Source organism: Amia ocellicauda, chromosome 8 (genome assembly GCF_036373705.1).
Source record: "Amia ocellicauda isolate fAmiCal2 chromosome 8, fAmiCal2.hap1, whole genome shotgun sequence".
In the NCBI taxonomy this organism is placed as follows: Eukaryota; Metazoa; Chordata; class Actinopteri; order Amiiformes; family Amiidae; genus Amia; species Amia ocellicauda.
In genome coordinates this window covers 20,448,661-20,465,014 of record NC_089857.1, presented here as the reverse complement: position 1 = coordinate 20,465,014, position 16,354 = coordinate 20,448,661, and the positions used below count along the sequence as shown (strand labels likewise).

General features: G+C 37.2%; 1 protein-coding gene across 5 annotated transcripts in view; it reads right to left on the bottom strand.

The window, feature by feature from the left end:
* Window positions 1-910: 910 nt before the first annotated feature.
* Window positions 911-16,354, bottom strand: part of smarca2 (SWI/SNF related BAF chromatin remodeling complex subunit ATPase 2) — a 33,876-nt gene continuing 18,432 nt past the window's right edge. For 3 of the 5 annotated variants that reach the window (XM_066710616.1, XM_066710618.1, XM_066710617.1), the window contains 7 exons: window positions 9,228-9,445; window positions 8,595-8,624; window positions 6,458-6,563; window positions 5,791-5,892; window positions 5,463-5,592; window positions 5,244-5,380; window positions 911-2,261 (listed from right to left, as the gene is read on the bottom strand). In XM_066710616.1, the coding sequence (XP_066566713.1) occupies window positions 2,229-2,261; window positions 5,244-5,380; window positions 5,463-5,592; window positions 5,791-5,892; window positions 6,458-6,563; window positions 8,595-8,624; window positions 9,228-9,445 (756 nt within the window). In that variant the 3' untranslated portion in view covers window positions 911-2,228. The remainder of the gene's footprint in view (window positions 2,262-5,243; window positions 5,381-5,462; window positions 5,593-5,790; window positions 5,893-6,457; window positions 6,564-8,594; window positions 8,625-9,227; window positions 9,446-16,354) is intronic. The other 2 variants (XM_066710621.1, XM_066710622.1) reach the window with 1 other exon arrangement.

Sequence of the window (16,354 nt, the reverse complement as noted above, 5' to 3'; positions counted from 1 at the left end):
TTGTACGAGTGTAAGTGACAACAGTCATTTAAATTCGAATTAAAAATATATAATTCTTCTTCAGACAATCCTGTTCTTTTCATACATTCAAATTAACAGGACAAATCTTTGAAAATACCAACGTTTTTAAATATCTACCTGAATTCAAGCATGTATTTATAAAACTTGTATTTTATACAAGTATATATTTTAAAATCTATTCCTTCATTTTATGTAGGATAACGGTGCCAAAAACCATATAAAATAGAGAATCCTAAGGGATTATCATTTTATCTCTAGAATCCTTTTAAGTGGTGCAGATTAAGTAATTTCCTTGTAGTTTTGAATGCTGGCTTTTCCAAACTTGATGTCATAAAATACAAGCTCTGATCACAATAGACCACACCTGGTCCTTTCATACACGCTGAATTTTGATGAGTTCCCAAATCATTCTTTTAAAACGGCTCAAACTTGGAGGACTCCCGTTTGCTGGTAAAATGCGGTGATGATAACTACTGCTAACAAAGCGCACGCTAAGGCAACAGAGGAATAGCAGAGATTCCATTGGCACCTGACTATTCCCAGCTGACATCTTTGGCTCTCAGACAAGGATTAACTTCCAATTTATATCTTTCTTCGGAGGCTTACTGCTATCTAAATAGCTCGAGACTTCAAAGTGCAAAACAAACAGGGCAGAATAGATGTGTACTCGTCTACACAATCAGCTTAGTTTGCTTTGGTTTAAACTACTGGAACAGAAAAAGAAAAGAGGTTTTTGATCTCTGGGAAAATGACTCTATTCCAAGTGTTATCGAGACTTAACCAGTGTAGCGACCTCTTGCGTTCGATTTGCGAAGTGCTCAAGTCTCCAAAAGACAGCCAGGCATCTGCTCTCGGTAATGAATGATAAATACAGAGCACACAAGACATGAACCATCAAAAGTACTGAAGTTTATTGGCCTTGGGCTATGAGTTACAACCAAAGACTTTGTGCAAAGAAAGCAAAGAGTAAGTACACTTTAGGAAAAGGTGAATACTAGCACAGTCACACACAGTAAGATATGTTTGAAAAAGAGGGTTTCACATCGGACTGCACGTTTAATAGGATGTGCCACTGGGATAATACTCAAACACTTGGGGACAAAAAGGGATCAATTACCACTGCGGTTAAGAATCTGTTACCCAAAAAAGAAAATAAGAGCAAGGTACTTAGTTCAAGAAGCGCAAAGCAAATACACGATGAAGGAAAATTAATGCATCGTTTTAAACACTTAGCAAAGTTTTTTAAAACAGTATAAAAATATCAATAGCTGCATGGCCATTTTAGTACACAATCACTGCAGGCCATTTAAAACTGTTCATACACTGCCTTTCCTGTAGATAACTTTTCTTAAAAAAAAAAAAAAAAACTAAAAAAAACAAAGGGGGGAGGGTTTGTCGAGTCTGAATAATAGAGGAAGAGTTTTCTGAATGCCAGACAATATAGTTTAAACTATATTCCTATCGATGTACTCTGTCCACTTGCATTTGACTACCAATTGTTTTCCAAATTCAAAGAGTTATTTAAACTTTATAAAAAGAGTCACGCCTACTTTATACTTTCTAATGAACCTGGCTGCATAGTTCAGAGAGTTACTGAATAACTAAAGTAATAGTTACAGAGTAAGCACATAGTATGGACATTGTCCTTAAATAAAGGGGGTTACATTTAGCTTAGCTTCATATATTGCAGTAGGAGAAAATGTGACCTTATCTGAAATACAAATGACCATCATCTTGCACATCTTTTTTGTTTTTCCATGTAAACCACACTCACCCCAACAAAATAATAACAATCTCAGGCTTCCCTCCCTCACAGGAATGCAATTGTTTTAAAAAGCTTCTGTAACTTTTTTTTTCTTTTTCAAATTAAGCTTATATTTACTAATTGATCTCTCCATTCAATCATAAATTCAATTCTTGCATAAAAGTCAGAGTATATACAAGCATTACGTCGAAACTCTGTCCCCATGCCCTACACATGAGAAACATGCTCAAGGTGCACAATAAAACAACCTAGTCAGTCACTAACTATTACACCGGATTGAACAATAAGATGATAATGATTTGATTGGTGTCTAAAGCTACCATGTTGAATAATTCAGGAGGGGAAAGGATCTGGGAGAAAACACATTTGGGTAATAAAACAAACAAAGGAAAACTCTCAAAACACAGAAAGAAAACACTTTGCAGATCAGCTCTCCCCTTCATCACTCATCACTGCCGCTGCCTTCTGACTGATCCTGTGAAGACACAACGCACAGACAGGTTCACACGCTGGCTTCTGGACCGGCTGAGGGCGTCTCAGCGACACTGCAGACCAGCTTCATATCAAACATCAGTGCAGGGCGGAATTCGATTGAGAAAGAGACAATCCATTACATGAAGGGGGAATTCATAGTTTTCTGTTTAGTATAAATGGTTTAGGGGTACCTGGCAATCCAATTAAGGATTTAATGTAAGAGCACAGTTTTGCTGGCATTTTAATTACAACTGCTTCTAATCACAAAATCGCTCCATCAGCAATAATGGCTGCACAAACTTTACATTTGATACCCAGTCTCTAGCAGTGCCTCGCCATGTATTGTGACCTTTCAGTGAGATTGATTTTCGGAGCATGTCTTCTGCCCTCTCCTGTCAGGGTCATAACTTGACATTTCGATTACATTTACGTCATGTGACTGGGGATGTCGCAGCATCAAATTCGAAACCAGTCCTTCTAATGTAAGTATTTTAGTTCAGTGTGTTTCAGGTCAATTTCATGTTGGAAAATAAAACCTGCATCCACACATATTTTGGGTGTTGCGTGATGTTGAAGAATTGAGCTATAGTATTTCTTGAAGATGCCAATTTGTTTCCTTTAATGCATAGGATTTCATGTCAAATTGAAATGAGCTGCAGCAAGTGCTGGGTAGGAAGGTATTACCCTCAGGCTTTCAAACAATCAGTCTTTCATTTGTTTCTTACCATCGTTTTTTCTGACTGTCTTTTTCACAGAATCAATTTATTTCCTTCCTTCCAGGCTGCATACACCTCGTCTCCCTTTTCCACCAATTTAAGAGGGTAATCAATGATTCCTTATAAACAGCTAACTTGTACAAAAAAAGTGTTGAATTACATGCAACCCACTGAGTCACAATACACAGACTGAGGCTTATAAGCATTTGACACTCATAACCAAATATCTATTGTTGTTTCGCACATTGTTCCTAATGATCAATCTATACATGTTGTTTATGGATCAACAGTCAGACTATAAAACACCATGGGATTAGTCCCTGGTGGCAAACCTCTGAATCACAGACTGGAGCACATGTCACTTTGACAGCATCAGGTCTACATTTGGCAACTGTTCATCTATGTGTCTATCTATACAGGTATGCAGCACAGTATTTCAAACAGAACATACAGAGAGCTGATACACATGAGGTTTGCATTATTTATGTTCATGCAACTAATACAAAAATAACTTTTTTTTTTTTTTTTTTTTTTTTTTACAAACGAGCATATATTTATGTTTGAGCCATAACATCTGAGGCAATAAGGAAACAAAAACATCCCGTCTCTAGCACTGAGATGAGATAAACACTTGCTCTACAAGGGCTTAGTCTGCCAGAATGGACAGGACTGATCTGAAAGAGCAGGAAAACAACAGAATAATAATAAACTCTCGGTTTCAGTTTAACTACATCATCACTTACTTTTCACTCTGGAACGGCAGCATATAAAGACAGGAAGAGAGACTTTACAACAGCTGAAGAGAAGGAAGGGGAAATACAACAAACTTTCTTCAAAAGGAGGAGAAGAGGAGTGTTTAAGCCAAGGAATGCTACAAATTGAATTTGCAAACAGGAAGGTTTCAGACACATCAGGTAGAGGTGAACGCCACAGTATTAGCAGGGAGCAATAAAATGTAAAGATGCTATATATGTAGGTTCTTAACACAATTAAGTGTCCTGAAATTTTTTGTTCGTTATGATGGTAAGCTTGCATATTGGAAAAATAAAGTGGTACCTGCAGCCTGTACCTAACGTATCTTAAAGCAGATATAAATCAAATTAGTCTATCATTTTTGGATCATATATGCAAGTATCAGCTTCTACTTTATTTTTAATTTAGATTATTTTGTTTACTGGGTATCTTATAAGATTTTGGATGTGCTTGTGTTTCCCTTTTTATTCCTTGCATATAGTATCATAATAAAAAATGTAGAAAGCAATAAATATTGCTGCTGCATTTCACAAACCTATTTTTCATTGGGAAATTCAGCTGTATCCCTATTTACCTGTGGTATTCCCCATCAAAGCAGCTGTCACATATTGGGAGACATTTTTATAATAATAATATTATTATTATTATTATTAATAATAATAATAAATCAATCTAACATGCATTTATTTTGTGTAAAGTTCTTATTGTTATTTAGCCGAATATCATTCACTACTTAAGTTTGATGAGATAAGGACAGTTAATAAATCTTTAAGTTATTCATTTCTACACACTAAATTGTGAAGTGTTTGGAATGAAAACATCTCCCGCTGTGTTCAACATCAGGAAATTGTTACCATTTTGGATTGAATTTTGCTTTGTTAAGTCACTGTAATGTAATATGAATAATGTATATAATAGGATCTGCCACAAGTGGGGTGCACCTGTACTTAGGCTTTTCTCTACATATTTAACTAATAAAGTAGTAAAATCAAGACACCGTATAAATGTTAGATTGTTTCATCTTAGCTTTGCACCATCCTGGTCCACATCCGCAGCCATTTTAACTTGTACAACTAAAGGCCCTTTGTCTATATTTGATATTCATATATAAGACTAAACAATTTGAGTTGATTGTAATGGATATGAATAGAAACAACAGCCCATATGCTCGCAACAGGGATATCTTTGTGATTGAAGGTCAGAGGTGCAAGGATAAGATCAAATGCACAACAGTTTCCACAAAGCCATCTTACCAACAACTGTAACTGTTTGACTGAATGAAGAATGAGTTCATAGGCTTGACAATAATATTCACAAATCACAGAAAAAACATGGGGAAGAAAGTGGCAACTGATAGCAGTAGTAACTGGTGATTGCTACTTAATAAAGGAGAAGGCAAAATAACAGCTTGACAAACACAAAGGAGAGTATAAATGTACAGCAGTAAAAGGTCAATCGAACAGCTCCCTAATCTACTGGTAAAGATCACAGAGACCGCCCAGTCCCAGACGTACGTTATCGTCCTGCTCGTCTTCGCTGTCGTCGTCGCTCACGACAGGCTTGGCTTTGCCTCGGTTCTGGCGCTTCTTGCCCTTGTCGAGCCTCTTGTCGTCTTTCTTCCCGAGCTTGATTTTCACCTTGACTGATTTTGCTGAGGGGGGGAAGGAAGTAGAAATTAAAAATCTAGTTGCACACGCAGAAGGAGTCTGAAGAGTTTGAAATGAAGTCCTCACACTCCGATTCCGACTCTTCGTCCTCCTCTTCGTCGTCGTCGAGGCTTTCTTCCTCACTCTCGTCCTCTTTAGCAATCTTCTGTCTGGCGCTCTTGAACACCGACTGGAGAACGATGGAGTCCTCGTAGATCTGTGAGCAAGACAGTGAGACACAGCTGTCAAAGGACAAGACGTAGCTCAAAGAAAGACCTTTATGAAATGCGTCATGAAACAAAAAACAAAAACTTGTTTGTGGTCCTGGGGACACATTTCATAAAGGCCTTTTCTGAGCTTTGATCCAGATCTGCTGCAGATGCAGAACCAATCTCTGCCACTAGAGGACACAAACCTGGGATCCCTCCAGGTTGAAGGTCTGAGCGTTGTGACACAGGAGCATCACGTCCTTCTCCAGGTCGCTCACACTCCTGTACTTATGGTTACGCACTCTTTCCTGAAAGGAACACATGAAACCCAAGGTAAGACTGAGACAGAACAGTAGTCATAATAATAAACAGAGGAGACTATGTGGGGACTTGATTCAAGTCTTCAAAATCATGAAGGGCATCGGCCACATCAAACCAGATCAGCAGGGACACACGCACCCGGGGACACAAATGGAAATTGGGCTTCAAGGCATTCAAGACGGAAAACGGGAGACAATTCTTCACACAGAGAGGCGTCACAATCTGGAACAAACTCCCCAGCGATGTGGTTGAAGCGACAATTTGTGAACATTTAAAAATAGACTGGATAGGATCCTTGGATCACTTGGTTATTAATGGACACCAAACGAGAACGATGGGACGAATGGCCTCCTCTCGTTTGTAAACTCTTACATTCTTATATAGACCCTGCTTTAATGTCGAACACATTCATACTTATATTAGACTCTAAACAAAATAAATAAATCAAAGAAACACACAGGAGTCATTGTTTTATGAGCCGTAGAAAGTCAGATTAACAATATTTAATTTCAGCAATTTACAAGGTACCGACTCCGGAGGTTGTTAACCTACCTTTATCTTCTTGAAGTCGACAGGTTTTCTGATTAACTCATAATACTCTGGGAGCTCTTTTCTGGATGGCAGTTGAATAAAGACTTCACTAAGCTGCCGGCCTGACCTGAAAAATGAGTCAATTGGATGATTTGAATCGGGACAGTAACAGTCACGCGCTACTGGGAGTCCCAGTCTAACACAGTCAGAGAGGAGCAGTTCAATGGGTATAAAAATCTCAAAATGTCTGTGAAACTGGGATTAGGAATATAGTAAAGCATGCACACTGTGGATGAAGAGTAACTGTGCTTTTTAACAGATCGCTTTGATAGCAAATACACTATTTTCTTTTTGTTTTGTTTTGAACCTCTGCAAAATCGGAAGGATATAACTTTTTTTAGTCATGTTTCACTATTAATTGTAATAGAGAACAAATACTAAAAACATAGTGCTCGTAAAAGTCATTTCTTTTTTGACAAACCACTCAACAAAAGGCTGTGTTGTCTGAGTGAAAATATGAACATGTAACAGGCCAACACGTACCGTTAACTGTTATAATGCCGCTATAATGAGAAAAGTAATTGCATTTTTCTTCCTGCTTTGGGCCCAAGAGCATGCTGTGGCTTGAGCCGGTGCCATGGCAACAAGCCTACTGTACACTTCTTGAATATGTAAGAACTAAAGCCCTCTACTTTCCTCGTCTATTTCTGCAGTCACTACTTATGATTATTAATCTAAGTGCATTTCACAAATTAAATCACAGTCTGAGAGAATCACGGAGATGCGAGTTATTGCTTTACATCAACATGACCACCCTTCAGCCTGCAATCAGGTGAAACATAGCGCTGCACCTGTTACAGTAATTAACTACAATGTGCCATGTACAGGACACTGACTGACTAGCTGCATGTTATAAACCGACTGCACTTTAAGGCTTGTCATTTTAATAGAAACCATCTTTTAATGAGTGCGTGACATGAACTCAGATCATATCCATGATTTCACTGAGAAAACAGACATGGATTAACAAAGCTAATTATACTCTGAAAGGCTGGTAGTGACAGCAGAAGTAAAGTTGGAAGTAGGCCCTGTAGCTGGAACCGATTCTAGATGTGGCCAAGCTGTCTACCGAAAAGTTTCCCCACCAGTTTGCAATAAACTGATGCAGAGGAATATGAAAATTGGTCACATTAAATGGAGCCTAAAATATCTTTAGGATATTCTTATGCGGCTCATATGCGTGATATTTCATAGCAATCCAATGTGTGTGGTCTGTATTTCAGTCAGGGGTGTTCAAAGCAGGGAATCCCAGGTCTCAATTAATCCTGGCTCCTCCAATCCCACTGTTTATAAACAGGTTTTTAATTATTTCTGGCATCCTCTCCCAACGTTTAAGTGTACCCTGAGGGGGAAATCCTACTTCCCTTAGAGACGATAATGGCACCTTAAAAGCGAGAAACAATTTGATTCGGAGACACAATGTATGAGTGCCATGAAAAAGAGTTGTGTGTCAGTCAAGAGCAACAGCAAACTCACATTAAGGAAATCCAAGCCCTGCCAGTAAGTCTGAAATGCAGTGCTAAATGGCAGCTCTGGTAAATCCCTGACCAGTTTCACTCAAGGAGAATAGTTGGTGGTGCCAAGAATTAATTGCACTCACTGAAAAAATCCATTCCTACAGGATCAAATGCTTACGGTACAAGTGCAGCATACGAAAATATATTAAAACAGGACTGTATGCCTTATGCATAGATCATTAGCAATAGCATGACTTTTTTTTTTTTTTTACTTGTCGGATCCAAATTATAGTACGAGGTATATCCGATAGTGACAAAATACTCAGAGTGTATAGCAGGGTTGTTACTATGATAGCAATGCTTTCTAGCTAGAAACACAGGTTAGATTTCTTTTCTCATTACAGTTCCTGTGGGAGCATATTAGTCAATAGCAGTTGGTGGTTCCCTTTTAAGACACGCAAGTTATTTTTTGTCGAAACTGCTGTTTTGCATTTAATTTACAGATTAATAGATACATTGGTGCATTTTTCTTATTGTTTCCTATTCATACCTCTAATGCAAAAAATAAAAAGCGATGGGACACAGTGGTTAAACAAATCTACACTGTTCAGTATTTTCATTGAAAGTAATGTCACAAATACCTCTCTTGCAGTTCGACAGAAGGTGCAATGCTGTATGGAGTAAGAGAGAGAACTAAATAGTTAATTACATTTGTCTGGGAGAGAGGCTTTAGACTCATTTTATGAAAAAAGGGAAAGGAAACCACAGGCAAATTTAAATTATGCAACACATTGCTTCTGTAATTGAGTGGCTGCTGCTTGTTTAACACACTGAAGCTGCAGTATTTACAGTGTCTGACATGACACACACCTAGAAGTGGGGATCATCTTTTTAAGGCCAGAGGTTTCATATTCTGTAGCAGAGTTTAAATTATATGACAGTAATACCTTTTAGAGGTAGCATGATTCAGGTGAAAGGGGATATGATGTGAACTATTTCCCCCTAACAACAGAGCTCCCCTCAGATGTTAAATTCTCAATTTGCTGTTTAGTCATAGTAAGAAAATTAAAGATAAAGAGGGAAAAAAGGCTATGAAGGTATTGATTGTAGGTGTAAATTCTACTGCATGACATGACAACCCTGTATCAATGAACTCTAGTGCATGCTGTGGGTTGGACAGGGAATAATGGGGGGAGGAGCCAGAACAACGCAAGTGCATTCGTACCATATAACCTCAGCGCTCTCCGAACGAGAGCTCCGGTCCACAACCTTACCCGTCCTTGTAGTTTATCACAGTGTCGACGATGGCGTTCATTTGCTTGGTCAGCTTCGGAGGGTTGGGGGAGAGCTTTTCCGCTGGCGGTCTGCCTCGCCTCTTCTTCGCTTTCTCCCCGTCCTCTTTCCCGGAGTCCTTGTCGACGTGTCGTCTGCGCTTGCGTTTCTTCAGACGGATTTCCTCTTCCATTTCCTCCAAGTTCCCGTCCTCGATGGCCTGTTGAGAGAGATCGTTTCGGGACTGGTTAATGCGGTGCATCTCGCCCATGGCGAGTCCACACAAACATGAATGACAAATCCCCACCACGCTGCTGTAACCAGTGCGAAAACCAGACATGGAGGATGACTGGCAAAGTACTGTTGAGACACTGCAGGGTTGTTCAAGAAGCTGGATGCCTACATTTCCTGAGCATTCGCAGATACTGCTTTGAGATCATTTTGAAGGAGAGCAGAAAGCGCTGGGTAGTAGAACAGAAGAGTACAAGACAGAATTCCATTAGATGGAAAAAAAACACAGATGGAAAATCTTATCGTAGTTCATTCATGTCATGTGTTACTGCTCAGTTTGACTTTTTGTGCAAAAAAATCTGGAATTCTGTATAAAAGCAGCACAAAGAGCACCATCGATCCCATGAGAAAAAGGGTGTGCAATAACCAGTAAAAAGCTACCATAAAATCGTTTTTGATTATCAATTACCAAAAAAATGCTGCATAAGTTCAATAAATCACATATTTCACTGTGTGGTTTGAAACTAAGCACCAAGATAGAAGGGAAATGACAAATGCACTTCGAAACATAAAACAAAAACAAAAAAATAATTCAAATTCAACTGAAAATTAAGATATTTGTCCCAGCACTAAGATACATCACACATTTTTCCTTTAACTTATATTTTATAGTAAAAATATTGTGTCGGCCAATACATTATCAGACGTCATTGACAGAAAAGAAAAATAAAGAAATATACACCATAACATTTTTTAAATGCATTAAATCTAAAATCTGTACCAGTGCCACCAACTGCTCTTGAGCACTGGATTTAATACTCCTAAATTTTTTACAGATGTACAATAGGAATGTCAAAAGTGAAATATGCCCACTTTTTCCAGTGCCGAGGAATAGCCAAAACAGCCCAGACTTTCATATTTCACACTCAAATGAGCCATACGGCCAGCCCATGTGGAGGCTTCTACACAAAAGACACATTTTATCCTATTGGCACCCTGAACGCAAAAGGAGACATTTCAGAAAACAGAACTGTGAAGTCAAAAGATGTACAATATTTTCTCACTAAAAAAAGAAAAAAAGGAAAAAGAAAACATGTTTTATTTGTAGTTTTTATAAATGCAACTTTAGTATTTATGAGTCCTTAAATGTTACGATGGACAGAATATAAATATGGTTCGTGAATTGTCCTCTAGTGCAGTGCTGCCCAACCAATGTGCTATGGCACAATGTCATAAAGGGATACAAATAAATTAATCCAACTAATCCTTGAACCTCAACCCTAGCCAACAATTATATTTCAAGCTAGGCCGATACAAAATACACAGGAAATTGACTTAGGTCAGTATAAAAGCAGTATAAAAGGATTGGGGGGCTCTAACCCTACCCTGAACCAAAATGTAATCCTAATTAAGATTGCTATAATAACTGGCCTAAATTATTACTCAGATATACTCTCTAAACAACCCATGGTCCCTTCCCATCTTCATCTATATAAAATAAACTCTGCTTAAAGTTAGGTCAGATCTTCTATTTCTGTATTTTTCTATTTCTCTTATTTTTAATCTTTCTTCAACATCCAAATCTTCAGTTAATACAAAAATGGCAGTTAATTAGCCAAACACCGACATAATACTCTGAACTGTGATTCTGCAGTGCAGTGTTGAAAGGAGGGATTTTACACTATATACCATTGCATTACATCAGTAGGTTACCTACTGCTAATTAAAACTTTAACAATGTCAACTTGTCATGTGCATGTGCCACAGGATTTTGGATAAGACACACAGGAAAATAAATAAATAAATAAATTGTTAAGTAGATGCGTTTAAGGCATGAAAAGGTTGAGAAACACTGCAAACCAGGTGGAAAGCTAGACAGCAATTCCTATACAATTGGTTAATAACAGTAAAAAGCTAAATATTGCATAATCCTACAACAATCCATATTTGTTACTAAATCCATGGTAATCATTACAAATTTGGCCTATAACCTATAAACAAGTGAGAGAAATTGTAACAATAATTATTTGTCCAATCATTTTAAAAAGGCTTCTAAAAAACAGACAACACTTCATATAAAAATAGGTAGCACATTTATTATTTCTCATTGCAGATGATATAGCCATTTTCTGGCAAAAAAAAGCAACAACAAATATAAGAGATGTTGCAAAAGCTCATATAATATATATAATGCAATTGTTAGGCAGATTGTGCTTAATCTGAGAAATTGCAAAGAGAATGCAAGCAAACATGTTATTAATCCTCACCCAGGGACATCTTACATGCTGTGCCTGTTTTATGTGTGTTTGTTTGTTCATTTATATTGTCTACAGAGGAAAAGTTACTTTGCGGATTATAACAATATAAATTGGCATTTACAATCAATACATTAAAAAAAAACCTTAATGTATTTATTCTGTACCCTGAAAAGGTGTAGAGGAACACAACATTTCAATAAAACACCCGAGTACACTGTGTTACAGGAAACAGTGCAATCAATTTAGTAGAATTAATGCAACCAATTCTAATAACGGAGAGTTAATACAGTATACAATAAGAGGTACGTAGTCAGCCAAAGGAAAGAACACAATAGATAACCGATATTACAAAAATTCAAATGAACTAAAATATACAAATACATAATAACATATTTGAAATTATTATTAATGTAGCAGCTTGCACCCAACATAGAAAGGTGTTACAGAATAATATGCCTTAAACTGTCTGGTTAGGCATTATTTGCAGCTTTTTACAATGTATAAAACTGCTTTTATTCTGATGTATAATTTTCCTGATGTAATTGATCCTGGGATCTTTCCCCTGGTCTTAAAGTTTTGTCTAGGATGAACTGTATTAATCTTTGAAGCTCAATACCTGAAGTGAGGGCATACTTGTAAAGTTCTCTGAGCTGCACGGACCCCAGTATGTGTATTTCTAAGTTCATGGTTGCCATGAGAAAAAGTTTGTTTAGGTCAGTAGGTTCTGTTGTACAACCCCAACTGCAATGGTTAATTTGTTCCACTAAATACTGCTACCACAAGCAAACACTCTGTTGTGAGTATTTGGATACAATTTGAGTTCACAGCATGAAAGAAGACAGTCTTTCATTAGCTTAGCTCTACCCTCTCTACAATGTAATAATGTCAGCGAGCTGAATGTGGGATTTGTGCCGCAAAAACGAGAGATCAGCTGTGAGAAAACCAAACCCTTAGCAGAGCAGAAATCCCCCTTCACCATGGCCAACAATGTCCATACACCCATGTAATTAACTCTTAAGAATGGAAGAGAAATGGGACATGGGAAAGGTGCAATAAAGATATTATCATGTTGATATTTTTAAGACAACACGCATATTTTCAATGTTCCACATCTTATCTTAGTGTAGGCATCCCTACATCAAAAACTCATGTGAAACAATGTGCAAATCTACAAGTTGCACATTGCAATTTAATTAACTAAACAACTGAATTAATCACTATTAAAAAAGTGGAAATAAAGTATGCAATATGCAAATCACTGAGAATTCACATAAATGTGACTAGACCTGGAATAATAATAATAATAATAATAATAATAATAATAATAATAATAATAATAATAATAATATCTGAAAATAGCATAACAGTACCTTTTCTGAACCCTGACAATGATCAAAAATAAAATGCCATATTTCAAATGAAACTGTGTTGAAAAGCTTCACTTTACTATTGTCAAATGTGTCCTACAATAATATATATTAAAAAGATGAGATGGTTTACATGTTGCCATGTGTATAAATGTGCATATTCAATAAAAGGTAGAAAACTAAAAACTGGAATCCCCAGACTTTTATTAATGAAACTGAGAAACACTCTCGCATGCCCAAACAACAGCGTGAATCAATCAGGCAAGAAATACTCTTGACACCTTCAGTAACATTAGGACATTAGGCTACAGCTCCTGAACTGTGCACTTGAAGGAATTCTTCAGCCTGGTATCTCTGCAGCTCATGCTTTTCTTTGCCCTCCACACACAGACCAGACACTGAGTTCTCCCCATCTCCTGTCTGTGAGCTCAATTAGCTTGCTCTTATTAATTATTATTTACATTTAGTGCATATCGGAAAAAACAAACCCGACTGCTACAATCATGGAATGATGTGTCAACCGTGCGAGAGCAATTCAAGGTAATGCTTTATAAAGGAAACACATCCACTACCAGCAGGCAACACAGCTTTAAAAAAAAAAAAAAAAAAAAATCACCAGTGATGCTTTAGCTCCAGAGCCGGAGCGTTCTATTGATCTGAGAATCCAGTGAACAAACACAAATGCAGGTCCTCAGGGACTCCATGGAGCTGGGCCTAATAATCAACAGCAAATCTCCATCAGCATCCTCCAGAACGCAGATAACCGATTCCTTACACAGAGCATCCGAGATAAGTGAGTACAAGAACGACAAAATCTTCTGTATGAATATTCATCTGACTGCGGTAGGTTTGCCTGCTGAACGCTGCCAGGCTCGCATCACAAAACTGCACTTCCTTCAGCTAAAATCCAGAGGACAAAACAGAACCTGTGAAAAACAACTGCTGCATGCATATTGTCTGCTTTCATTTTCATACTGTTTCACAAGCACTGCGCTGCCTCGGCTGCGATTGCTGCTTTTTGATCTGTTGCACACCTACACATGCCTGTGATGTAGCCCTGCTGAATCTTCTAGATGACAATAAAGAAGGATATTTACCTTACTGCAATCAGCAGGCCGGCTATCAGAAATCACAGTTAGAGGGGATAAAATTAACAACCCGGCAAAGCAGCGTGCAGCTAGTCTCTTCATCAGCTGATCAGTAAAAAAGAGAGCTAGGGGAACGCTATGTTTTCATACACAAGTAATTTTATTTTTTTCTTTCTCAAAATTTAATACTGAATGGATTGTGGTCTCCAATTCTGCTGTTTCATTCTTCCTAGTGCAAGGCCTGAAGCCTCTCTCCTTCTGCTTGTTTTAATATTGACTACTATTTATCAGGGCGTTTTTTTTTTTTCCTGTAAGCTTTCCAATGGAGATTTTGAGGTTTCTTTTGCCTTTCTTACATTAAAATGCATTTTACAATACAAATTTCGGACGAGTGCTTTGCTTTAATACTCGACTGCACAGAGTCTCAAGCTCAGAATATATTCTGAATGTAATGTGCTTAATCTTTAAACGGTTTTAAGTATGTGCAGCTTGAAATAGATTTAGCCTTAACTATTCTCTACAAAATAAAGAGGTGACACGGATGTAACAGAACCCAGATACGTTGTCTTAGAAAAGCTTTCCTTGCATTTGTTTCCTAAGCCTCATTATGTTTTATTATGTCTCTAATAACGTGTACCTACATGGTATAGCCTTTATAATGTGCTGTTTTCATAAACCCCCTTCTAACCCCCTACAGCTTAAATCTCATCTATAATATATTAAGCAATCCTCGATGTTACACTCCAATAAGACTACTGGTATGTGAAATTGGAACAGTACTTTCAGACACCACACTGAATAGAAAACCTGATTTTTATACATACATTTTAACCATTTCTCAGGAGACAATTAATGAGTAACAATACATTGTGTGATGTACAGATTTTACAGATATAAAACAAATACTAGCTACCCAGAAAACAATCTCTCTCTCAGCAGGAGTCTCATCTTAAAGCTCCACTTCCATGCAATAAAAATGCATTAGATTTCATACATTTTTGATATTAAAGCAATAAACAAAATGCAGCTGGGCTTCATAAAGCATTTCAAAATATAGAAAGGAAGAATAAAAGCTTTTCTAGCACTGTGATCATTTTCAGGAGACTAATGGCTAGTTTTCAGCTTTTTATTTTTATTTTTTCTACAAAGAATCCTTGGTCAGTAAAATACAATTATTCTGACAGCTGTTCAGAACAACTGCAGTGATGAAACTGCTGTGCTTAGATGTGGGTGTGAATCTATCCTTTAAATCATTCCTTGCTTTTTTTTCATAGTTCTCTTTCAAAATAAACCTCATGATACTTGTTTTGCCACATGCCATAAACAAATAATTAAGAAACAATGCAACATAATAAATATTTTGTCATATATACACAGTTTTCTATTGCATATTAATATTTTGTGTGTGCCGCCATGATTCAGGTCAGGGATCTAATTAAAATTCAGTACACAGACACAGGAATGAAACAATACTACATTTCCAAGATATGATTCTTGTAAGCCTTATCTTTCTCAGTGTAATTGTTACCACTGTCAAATACTTTAATTACTCAAAACTGACATTTTAATCATCATGGCTTTCCTAATTGATACATTGTTGGCTTCACAAGAAAGCCACACAGTTCAAAAGTACCAAACATTAGCAAGAACAGAAATATTGACTATGCAAAACAAATAAATACTATCTTTATATTCTTCTGTATCCCAAAATGAAGAAAACAGCAAAGAAACCCTAGAATTGACATGTCAAGTTGACAAAGTACTATTATTACCAATTAGTAGGCCTTAATCAAAACACTTACAGGCTCACGTTTATTTCCCCTGAGAGGATTCTTCCGAAACAAGGTTTGCTTTAAATGTAACTGCTCAGGACCTAGAATAGTCAGTCATTTTACTCATGTACATATTAAATTCATCTAATCCTGCTAAGTTTATGAAATCTTGGTCTTAAAAACATGACACAGATTTAATAATGTTCTCTGCTGTGGTTCATTTTGACATCTTAGATCTATAATCCTTAACGAATTTCATTCAAGTCCCGTTTCCGAGTTTGAACATGTTTACCATCACATGGGTATTCCATTAATATGACACAGTTTGCACCAGTTCACATGCACCATTTGATAACTTCCAGCGTGTAGCCAAGCTCTCACCAAGGCCTGCGAGGGGCCCTGTGCCACAGTGA